The sequence below is a fragment of the Siphateles boraxobius genome, unplaced genomic scaffold (genome assembly GCF_051911475.1).
Source record: "Siphateles boraxobius isolate OS27281-9 unplaced genomic scaffold, OSU_SipBor_1 1, whole genome shotgun sequence".
Classification (NCBI taxonomy): domain Eukaryota; kingdom Metazoa; phylum Chordata; class Actinopteri; order Cypriniformes; family Leuciscidae; genus Siphateles; species Siphateles boraxobius.
In genome coordinates, this window is record NW_027508699.1 from 12,887,022 (window position 1) to 12,898,811 (window position 11,790).

The window sequence follows — 11,790 nt, forward strand, 5'->3', positions numbered from 1 at the left end:
CTTCACTGTGAAAAGTCATTTAATGCTTTGGAGTACAGTAGAATATTGCAGAATGGCTTGCTTCCCACAATTGAAAAGATGCTATCTAAAGAGGAATGATCAGATTTCTCAACAAGAAATGCTTCTTCCAAATTGCAAAGACAACCAAGAAGTGGCTTGAGCACAAGTCCATCAAGCTCATGTTTTGGCCAGGTCAGAGTCCAGATTTAAACCCTATAGTGAATATTTGGTCTGACATTAAACTTAAACAAACTGGGAGACATTTTTCAACTACTCATGAACAGTTGAACAGCCATTATCATTGAGTGGAACAACTTCTTGTAAAAAGCCATCTGCAAGTTGGGGAAGGCTATTCCGTGCTGAGTTACTTTATCTACAGTATTTGAGCAATTCTTGCTAATTTCCTGACCAGTGATTTGGGATTAAAATGGTTAAGACAAGTTAAGGCCACTAAATATTTTGCCATTTTTGGCCACGTTTATGTTGAGGGGTGGACTTTTGTCCTTACTTTTCTCTAAAAAAAATCATACATTTCCGTTCAAATCACATTGTACGAATTCACATGAAATCGGCACCTCATGAAATGGTTACATTTTCTCATCAGATCAGGTTGGGTGGTCCAATACCTCACAGACAGCTACAAAATTGAAAAATGGGTGAAATCTGAACCTGGTTATACGTGTCTATATGCAGCTTCCCTATAACATTTAGAAACCGTTAGCACATACATTCAGTTAGTTCCTCTTTGTGTTTACAGCAATAGTAAAGCTTCCCTGTGAGACGTCAAAATCCTTCAACAGGAAGACAGATCATTCGGCAGCCATCTTGGTTACAACCCCGGGCAGCTATTTCCAGCCATACAAGTACAGCTACTATTTATTTGAATGGAAAGACTGAAATCTCAAGGTATATTTTAACAGGGCTGTCACTGAGGGGGGTTCAAGATAGTGGCAATTCTAGGGCCCCCCAGCTTTAGGGGTCCCCCAGTGATTTTACAGAGAATGATATGCATAATCTACAGCATGTTTGCAACAGTGACGGTGTAATGCTACGTGTGTGTGATAGTAGTATTTAATCATAACCTAGTTGTTCAAATAAGTTACATTAACAATTTAAACCCCATGATGGTGATATTTGTTTAGCTCATTAAAACACACATGTAATGTGTGCAAAACAAGATGACAGCTACATGAACAACAAGATGTACAATAATAAAAGCTCCGAAAGGAATGTCATTTCTAACACTATTGCTATAGGAGAAATTTGTGATAAATGGCTACATGGTTAATTTAGTTGAAGATATGCCATTCCAGGATTTAGGGTTCACCAGACTGCCACAAACAAGGTGTAACTGTGAACAGTTATTGTCTTTATTGCACTTTCCTCCCCCCCAAAAGAGAACCCTCTAGTTCAAACTCAAGTGTGTGAAATTAGTTTGACACTTCCTTTTGGCCATGTTGCTCAATTTGTTGTGTTTGTGAACTTGTAGTTTTTGAAATTGAGCCTTTGTGTTATTTCAAATTTTGTATGATGGTGTTATCCAATTTCAGAATACTAATAGTTTCCTATAGCCCCATTAATAGCCTAAATGTTTATTTTTATGGATGTACAATTTTATTCTTATGGAAATTAACCAAACCAAATGAGTCTGACACAAGACTGTAAAATATGTTTTCTAAAAGCCTGTTCAAACCAACACGAATGTTCTTGGCATGTGACCAAAAGCACACATCCTACTGGTTGGGCAGTTTTCTTCGCAATGTGATGGAAAAAGAAATTAGGTCTGAGGTCATGCAAATGTTTGTGTCAGTCTGAACAGATGCATTCATCCCGATTAAAATGCTTATCACACCAAATATTTTGTCTTTGTCAAATTTCATCTTGGTGTGAACAGGTCATAACTGTGTCAATGGCTAGTAGTTTCTGTTTGTAAATCATTCTTAATTTCCAAGAAATTCAATATCTTAATCTCAATTCACACTCATTCCAATCCTATAACATGTACATGGCGTAGCATAACCATTTTCCCCTATTGTCAGCGAACCTAACAAAACAGACCTGTGACCCATTCTGGAATCCAATCCACCAGTTGAGAACCAACCAACAAGCACACATCCATCTATAGCCAAACATCCATTTGCGTTTTTACACATCCGCCCCACAAATGCGCAGTGAAGATCCGTGGCTGTCAGATTCCCACGGGGGCTCTTCTTGTCTGATCTATGTATCACTTCATCAGGGTGATAATTGTTAGGCATTCAAATTAAAGTCACACAGTTTGAAGATGGAGGAGGTACAGCAAGCAGAGTTGAAAGGGAAGCCAGCCCTTCTCTTGGGTTGCCGTAAGGAGGGAGTGTGTGAGGGATGGATGGGTAATTACCAGTGCCACTGGAGAGAGAAATCGCAGTCTGTCCCATGCCAAAAATGACTCCTCCCTGCAAATGACTTCCTATACCAGACTGTTAATAAGGCTGAATGCTGACAAATGGGTGGGATTTCACCCCAGAGGTTATAAAGACACATGCAGCAAAACCTTCAGAACCATAGACCACATGTCCAGTTTTAAGAATCTAGTTGAAACTATCAGATGAAATTAGTATTCCAATATGATTTATATATGTGTGTGTATATATACATATATATATATATACATATATACACAGTATATATATATATATATATATATATATATATACACACACATATGCCAAATAAAACATTTATTACAGCTATTAAATAAAATTATTATATATTTTATAAATATATAATTTCTACAAAATTCTATATACATTTTTACAAACAATTAAATAAAAAAAATATATAATTATATTATAGTAGTTAAATTGATCAAATTAAATTAACTGAATTACAGTGAACATATTTATGCAAAGTAAAATAAAAATATTTATACTACATTTCCTCAAAATCTTTTACTTTTTTTACACGAACACACGTACACAAACAAAAAAAATTAGAAAATGTATATCAACCACAATTGCCAAGCTTTCAGTAGATAAACCTGACACAAGATGGAAGGACCAACAATTTATGTTTATCAACCAAGCGAGGATCCATATAGGTTGATGCCAAAAAAAAAAAAAAGATTATCACATCAACCTATAGTTTAGCGATCTTTTGCGGCTAATGCCAAAAGGATCACTCATTTAATCAAAGCATGCCAAAAAGGGTCCAAGATGAACTTGAAAATGCCAAATGCAAGCAAAAATTGGCCTGGCCGAATTACTTTCAAGTATTCTTCAGAACTTTGGAATATTACTCGCATAAAGCCACCAAAATGAAAGAAGACCTAAATCACAATGCGTTTATGTTTTTGTTGCTATGGCTCATCTCATATGATACTGTAAGCAACAAAATTATGTTAAGTGAAAGTGACATGTGAAAGGCTAGTATGGTAACCTATACTCGGAATTTGTCCTCTGCATTTCATCCATCCAAATTAGTATACACACATTAAGAGCAGTGATTAGTGAACACACCCTGCAAAGCGTGAACACACACACACGGAGCAGTGGGCAGCCATACCTAAACAAAGTTTACACATTAGTCTGAGCTCAATGTGTCTTCAAAATGTCACTTGTCAGGCCACAAAGGTTACATTGTAACCTGAGCACCAAGGTAGCCAGTAGCACGTCCCTTTGTGATTTAATCACAAATTAGGTCATTAATCTGTCATTCATGATGCGCTTTAGGATCGATTCGATTGGTTTGGTATGTGTACCTTTAGAGTAAATCTCTTACAGCTATTCAAATCGTTTGGATGGAGGTACCACAGAAATGAATTGTGTTAACGCCCAACCCCAAGATGACTTAGTAGGCCTCTGTAGTAGACAGAGGATTAAATATGCATCACAATTCCCAGACAGCAAAACATCATCTCCGTCTGGATGAGGGAACATGAAAATGTCCTATATAGGAACAGTCTTTACTCATCTAAACGAACGGAACAATAAAGTCAACAGGAAAAGCCATTCACAAACAATATTACTTCCGTACTTCCATATGTGAAACAGCAAATGCAACTAGACAAAAATTTAATTAAGAATATGGAATCATGACTATGCTGATGGCTGATGGAGCTAAATGTAGGTACAAATTTATAAAACTCGACCTTGGTCTCATTTAGGACCGACAGCTGTGATGTCATCTAGTATCCACCTGCAATTGCCAGTCATGTGTCCCTACGTAATGCTGACGTTGTTTGCTTTAAAATCCTGTATTGGCTCTGCAAACTGCAAAGCATCAAATGTCACAGGTAAAATAAAAATCGTTCTGTAACACACATGTTTAAGATTAAGCATATTTGTGTAAATATACATACACATTGGTATTGGTCTATGCTTTTGCAAAAAGAAAAAAAGAGAACATAGAAACTGCATGGTCCATTTAGGCATGCCCGGCACCCAACCCCCAAGCCCAGAGACCTATAACTTATCCCCCATGATCCCACCACCACCACAGAGAGAGAGTGAGAGAGTGAGAGTGAGAGAGAGAGAGAGAGAGAGAGAGAGAGAGAGAGAGAGAGAGAGAGAGAGACTGTTTTAGAAAGTAGAGCCAACACACAACTACAGTATAATATCTGGAGTGGAGTTTTATGCAATGGATTTCAAAGACTGGATTCTGTGAAGCAAACCGATCCGATGGTTTCCTTTCAAAAATATGGGGCCAAATTCAATTTAATCCTTAGAGAACCACAAAACCAAAGTATGTAACAAAGGAAAATGGAAAACAATAAACAGAAGAATTCCTTTACTAGGGGTGTTTGCCAAGGCAAGCCTCGCTATTTCTATTAGGATTTGAACAAACCAATAACATTTGTCCCGCATTGTTTGTGGTAGACTTGGATGATACCTCAAATAATCTGTTTTGTTGAGGAGATGCATGTTATTATTTTTTTAAGTGATCAGACTTCTTGGTGGATGAGTAAAAAAACCCATAGACTTAAATTGAATGTGGAATTTTATTCTTTAGGGTTGGATCTGTTGTCTTTGGCAAGTAAGCAGAGCATCAGCCTCGTATTACCTTAGCAACTGCATAGTAACCACCCACAATATCATAGCATCATGGTGGCAGCTTTTTCTCAGGTATTAATTAGGGGGTGGGTGGTATGACTGAAATATTATGGCAAAGCAATTTTATATAAGTTAAGGTATTTATATATTATAATTTATTTTAAGTGATCCATTTAATTAAATACTTCCCAAGGCATTAGAGCCATGTTATTCTCGTAAGGCCGCATTTACACTGCAGGTCTTGATGGCCAATGCACTTTTTCAATGACGTACAACTGGCATTGGCAAGGGATTATCCAATATGTCCGCTTTTATGGCAAACGTAAATGCACGTATCCGATTCACATCAGGTTTATTTCCACATATGAATAATGCCTGAAACCAATCTGAGAATATCGGAAACCATGTGCTTTTTTCCTGCATACACGTTCGTTGGTCATATCCGATCTGTGCCACATGGTAGGAAAAAAAATCGGAATTGGGTCATTTGAACCATGTAATGTAAGTGCAGCCTAAGACATTCAAGACATTTAGAGATGTTTTTCTGTAAAAATGCTTTCTGTAAAAAATTTATTGTGAAAAAATGCTATATATATACACCTGACTTTACAAATAAAATGTCCTTAGTTTCTTTCATTTGGAAGTTGATGGACATCAAGCACAAGTCTGACATCTGACTGTGATGATGTGACCACATGAATTCTATAATAATACACTACCATGTCAGATTTTGGGGTCATTAAGAATTTTTCTACATACATAAATACATTAATAATGTTACAGATAATTAATTTTAAATATGTCACAGTTTCCACAACAATATTAGGAAGCACAAATGTTTTCCACATTGATAATAATAAGAAATAAGCACCAAATCAGCATTTTAGAATGATTTCTGAAGGATCATGTGGATCTGGAGGAATAAATTACATTTAAAATATATTAACAGAGTATTTTATATTATTTAAACAGTATTTCTCTTTTTACTGTATTTTGTTCAAATAAATGCAGCCTCAGTGAGCATAAGAGACTTCTTTCAAAAACATTTACAAATTGTATCAACCCCAAACATCTGAATGGTAGTGTACGCCTAGTTATGACGTTGGTCAACCATAAACAACCAAAAGATACACAAGCAGGCAGTTATGATGCACTAACAATGTCAGAAAGAGCAAAAATCTTGTTATTTCAACTGTTTTATGCAAGAACCATAGCAAACCATCAGTTTGTAGACATTTGAATGGTAGGTAGTAGGAAGTTTCTTCTCTTGAAGAAGATGATTTTGTGAGATCTATTAATGAAAGCACCTTGCATCAGACTGTCCCAATGACACTCACACCTTACACAGTCAAGGTAAAGCTCCTAAGCTGACAGAGGCACCTGTGCTTTTCATTTCAAAGACTCCTATATAATTAATCCCCTCAGGAAAAATGCCAAGCACCTCCCCTCCATTTAGACGGTTATCTGAGTCAGAAAGATACACATACTCTTCTCAAATGCAGTTGTGAAACAGAGGAAGTCTGCCAGGATTAGCGTTCAAAAACTGCTTCTGTACATTCAATGGATTCTGGTTAGCCTAAAGCCCCATCCTGGATCAAGATGCCAGTCAGGCAAACAGGTGCTTCTCTTTAATGTGTTCTATGGATAAATAGCTGAAGGGCTCAGAGGGGTTAATTGAACGCACCGTCATTTAAAGTGGCCTGTCACAGAGAGATATCAGAGCAGATGAGGAGACCTCCACTGCCATGTGTCCATGAAGCTAAATTGGTCAAATGCATTGCTTTTCGCATAGGAGGAAGGCTTTTCATGAATCAACATTTTACACCATGCCTACAATGGACATGAGTGGTGCATCAAAACTAGAATGTTCCCGTTACAAATCAACAAAGACGTCTATCACGGAAAACGCCCATCGTGGCGTAAAACAGTGCATTCTACTTCCGTTTTTCTTTGCGATGTGCTGCACTGCTAACCCTTCTACTTTATTTGTAGCAAACATCTGAAATAAAATGTGTAATGTTTTTAGGTATGAAGACTATACATCGATTTTGAGAATCTGGCTAATAGCGATTAGCTAAAAATAAACACACATACACACACAATATCAGTCCATTTAAATGCTTCAAGTGAATTTAGGCAACACAAAATTATGTACAGAATAAAAATGTCTTTGTTTTGTGATTAGTTTTAACAATATTATTAAATTATTGATTTTTATTAAAGACTTTAAGTTTAAACCAGCATTAGTTGACAGAAAAGGCATCTTAATGGAAAAAGAATTACTCAATAAAAATAAATAATGTCAGCAATGTTTCGCATTTCAACCCCTCTCCTTCAACCACCACTTTTTATGATTTTTGGTAATTTCTTTACTTAAAAAATAACCTTTAACATTTTATTTTACAGCAACAGATTTCCATTTTTTTTTTAAATAGGACACACAAACTCAAAACTGATTGGTCCGTGGTTGATAAAAAGTGACACGCAGCTTAAATGCCTTTAATGTTGACAGCCAAGTTTACGTTGCTTCCAGCATTGACACAGAGTTAGACCAACTGGATGAATTTCATAAGATTCTTAACTTATAGGACCAATAATCAACATTTCTTTCTAAAGACATTTAAATTGCTATTCAGGTTAATAAAAACAGCACCTCAGAAGTTTTAATTAAACTTACTTATTTCTCTGTCTGGGCACAGATGGAAGTGTTGTTGCCGTGGATAATGCGTCCTTACGAGGGCGGCCCCGGGGCCGCTTATCCGTGGGGGCCGGACTTCCAGTGGGAGTGGCCCCAGAGCTGCTAGGAGGTGGCGAGGGTCCTTTGTCAGAGGGGTCCAGACTTTTCTCCTCTGATGACATTCTGTGAAAGAGATGTGAACACATATTAGATTATTTTCACAAATAAGTATATAACATCATAAATGACTGCTATCCTGTAGGCTGACAAAATTGTTTCCAGGAAAGCTTTCAACATAGCACGTTTTCCAGCTTTGCAGCAGATTTACACCTTCAAAACACAACATTCTCCAACCAGTGAGGCTTTAATTCTTATTTTATTAAAAAAAACAAAAAACGAGTAATGCCAGAGGAAAAAATAATCCCTGAGGTTAATACTAAAACTATATTTTAATAAGCTTGTATAATTTGTTCATAGTGTGGACTGTGGAGTCTAACTTACAACTCAGCAAAAGTTCCATACAAATTCAAAACAAGTGTTAGCACACTTAATTAATTCCAATAAAAACAATCCACACAATGCTATTAAGTTTTTTGTTACACTAGACACGCTTTTAGTACACATTTCCACCTCAATTTAAGAGTGGCAAATAAATTTTAAAAAAATTTTTTAAATCATTAACAGTTATGCAATTTTTAAAAGGCAAGTTTAGCTTTAAAAAACAAACATCTATCTACTTAATGTTTTTGACGTGTGACATATTAGTACAGTATCGGACTTCACAATCGATAAAAAGTAAAGTTGAAAGTGACACTGATAGACCAATGTTTCGGTTGTGTTGTTGTATACTTTCTGAATGTTGTGCATATTGTTAGTTGTTGCTCTGCCGGATCCCCAGTGCTGACCCTTGCGCCTGCTCTGCGTGGTGCTTCTGCCAACCTGTCCACTCAGCTGACAAGGCATATTGCCAACGGGATGCTGTCTTTTCCGGGAACTACGTGGGATCCCTCCCAGTGTTGCGCTCATGGTATCCTGCCTTGAGTAAACAATTAGACCTCACATGGTTGAGTCAAGCCTTCATTGAGGCCGTGTGCATTACCATTAGTGTGTACATACACATTGTCTGTGGTGGCCATTGGCTCAAAACCATTATTTTTTTTAATAGATTTCTGATTGAAACTGGAAGTTGGGGGAGGGCATATTGAAGAAAACATCTATTTTAAAACAGCAAATAGGGCTTTAGTTTAAGTCACAGCTGAGAAGCATTATTTTCTACATGCTATTGCTAGCCAAATGTAGTCAATATTAGGGGAGAGACATTATCATTCTAGAACGCATTTGATTGGACAAACATTTGGATACGCCCTTGTGTGCAAGATGACTCATCAATACTTTAATACTTTTTCACAGAAGAAAAACACTAGAAATGCATACATCTGCTAAATGTTTATATGGTCGACTAGAAGCAAATGAGACATGAACAAAACTCCCTTTTCTTTAACAGAAAAGAAAGCATCAACTTATGGATCTGAAGTCTGAGTCCATAGTCAACATCAGCCCACGGTTAACATCTGCAAGGGCAAAGGATTTTTTCTTACAGAGTATGGCGGAGGTATTACAAAGAAAGTATAAAAATTAAATAGGAGTACAGTAAATTAAAAGGTTAAAGCTTATAAAAAGAGAGAGACTCTTGGATCGTTCATTCTGTTAACTCAATTAAACCGCAGCTGTACATGTACAGAATGATGCTGCTGCAAAATTATTAATGTTTTTGGATTCATTTTGAGAAATACAGTTTGCAAAAGCATGTCTACATGCAAATTAAAGTTTTCCGTTTAATCAGACGTAAGGATAATGAACAGGTGTTTCTGACACACAACATGGTAGCACCACCAGTTAATGCATTCACATGTGAATTATATTTGGGTCATATAACTGCATTAATGTATACTTGCTGTTTACACTTGATACTCCTGCTATTTTGCAATTTCCCATCAGGGTTAATAGAGATCTACATAACCCTATAAACTATAAATGTAAGCATTTTTCTAAGTAGCATAAAAACATGCTTGATGTGGTAACATCTAGGCTAATCTAACTAGTTAAATTCAAGCAACAAATTATGTAATATGACTCAACCAACTTGACTACACTGTTACACCAACAATAGTCATTTTAAGGGTAAGATAAGGAAAAACAAATAGCCACAATAGATCTGAAATGATGAAAATTTTCTAAGCCTCGTATAGAGAACATCTTTTGAAGTTATATGGAGAGTATATTATATATATATATATAAGTAAATTATTAAATAACACAAACAGGAACCAGTGGATAGCCGTACTGAAACAACAGAAGCACACAAAGCAAGTGCTTCTTCACATGAGGGGGCATGTCCAGCTTTTTGCCTTTGTTCAGTTGTCTCCAGAGCTTTGTGTTTCAGAGCCTTACATACGCAGGGTGCCAATAATACCATCGTGCCTTATACTCATACGTTTTCCCTACTTAATACTTTATTATAGAATGGGAAAAAACAAGGACAAGCCGGCGACTTTAAATAAGAGAGGCGGATTTGCACTCTTTAGGGTAGTCCAAAGGCTAAACCTACCTGCATACAAAGTAACGTTAAAGGTGCCGTCCAAAAATTCTCGCTCGACAGATGATCATCGCGTGCAATGTAGTGTCAACTTAGATGTGATGGTGTTACAGTGGAAAGATGACTGTAAATGCGCAAGAAAGGCTGTAAGTGCATACAGTAGAGGCCTTGCAGCCGGGCTGATTAACTTGGGAACATTACTCAGGGTTGGAGTCACCTATCCATGCGGGAATCATATAACGGACCATTAAAGGCAGTGGACAGTAAAGATGCAGGACGTTTTTAAACACGTTTTGATGATTTTAGAGTTAATTGGGAGGCTAGCGAGAGTATACAAGAAGAAAAGCTGCACACTCGGTCGAAATCAAGTGTTCGCATGCAGAAAGGCGACAGAAACGACAAAAGCACTCGCAAATTGTTATGAGATAAACACACAACACACTCGTAGATCGATATTTACTTACCTCTTCGACCCTAGCAATTTTTATTTATTTCCTTCATGACAAGAACCGTCATATACGTGACATATAGTACTTTTGTTTAGTGTTTGTGGATGGCGCTGGGGGGTTGGGGAGGAATACACCACTATTCCTCTGGAAAATAAGCCAGCGTGACAAAGCGATATCTTCGGCAATATTGTACACGTATTCCAGTAAAATCCACAGAAAAACTATAATGTTTAATCCATAGGCAGGACGCATCCGCTTTCCTTCGGTTCGAACGGATCACTTTTCTTTATTCCGCTTCATCCCACATCGCCAAATCCTCGCGGGTTACATCCCTCATCCGAAAACAAGCCATACCGACCGCTATCTGAGCGCCTGCGAGGCGATGACAGGAGCCAATCTTTGGACACATTCGGAGAAATACAGCCAAAATATATCCCCAAATGAAGGAAAACCGAAAGCAGATTTCGCTTTCAAGCTTTCAATCCTTACGATTTCGATCAGCTCGCGGAGCAAGCTGCAAATTTCGAGCTATACTTTATTAACGCTAAACCCATCGAGCTGGTATCCTTGCCGGGGTATTCACAATTTGTACACGTAAAAGACGACAATTAGACGCGCCTGTAGAATGGGGAATGAAGTAAAACGTTACAATTCTGCATTAGTACAAATTTTAAAGTTGTAGCTTGCACTCCATGGTAGCCATATTTGAGTGTAACCGAATCACGCACTGTGAGCGACACCATGCTAAATAGTGCCACAACATTAGCCACGGCACTCAAAGGAACGACACCTTCTCATTAGGAAGTGCACATCATTATCTTCCATAATAACATTAGAATGTATTTTTAAATAATATATTATCCTGTTTACAAACGCCAGTGTAAAATAAAAATAATATAAACTGCCCCTGCGGAGTGATATGTTGGAGCGCTCAGCAGGTGAGGCGACTTTTTTTTTTTTTAACACGCACAGAATTTCTGCAAAACGCGGAATGGACTCCAGTACAGGAACCGGTCGACTGCTCTATACTGTCTCCAT

The 11,790-nt window shown here is 37.3% G+C and overlaps 1 protein-coding gene across 12 annotated transcripts in view; it reads right to left on the reverse strand.

Moving 5' to 3' along the window:
* Positions 1-11,481, reverse strand: part of kmt2cb (lysine (K)-specific methyltransferase 2Cb) — a 117,812-nt gene extending 106,331 nt beyond the window's left edge. For all 12 annotated transcript variants that reach the window (XM_077214023.1, XM_077213887.1, XM_077214112.1 and 9 more), the window contains exons 1-2: positions 10,768-11,481; positions 7,708-7,890 (exon numbers count right to left, since the gene is read on the reverse strand). In XM_077214023.1, the coding sequence (XP_077070138.1) occupies positions 7,708-7,889 (182 nt within the window). In that variant the 5' untranslated portion in view covers position 7,890; positions 10,768-11,481. The remainder of the gene's footprint in view (positions 1-7,707; positions 7,891-10,767) is intronic.
* Between the last annotated feature and the right edge of the window lie 309 nt (positions 11,482-11,790).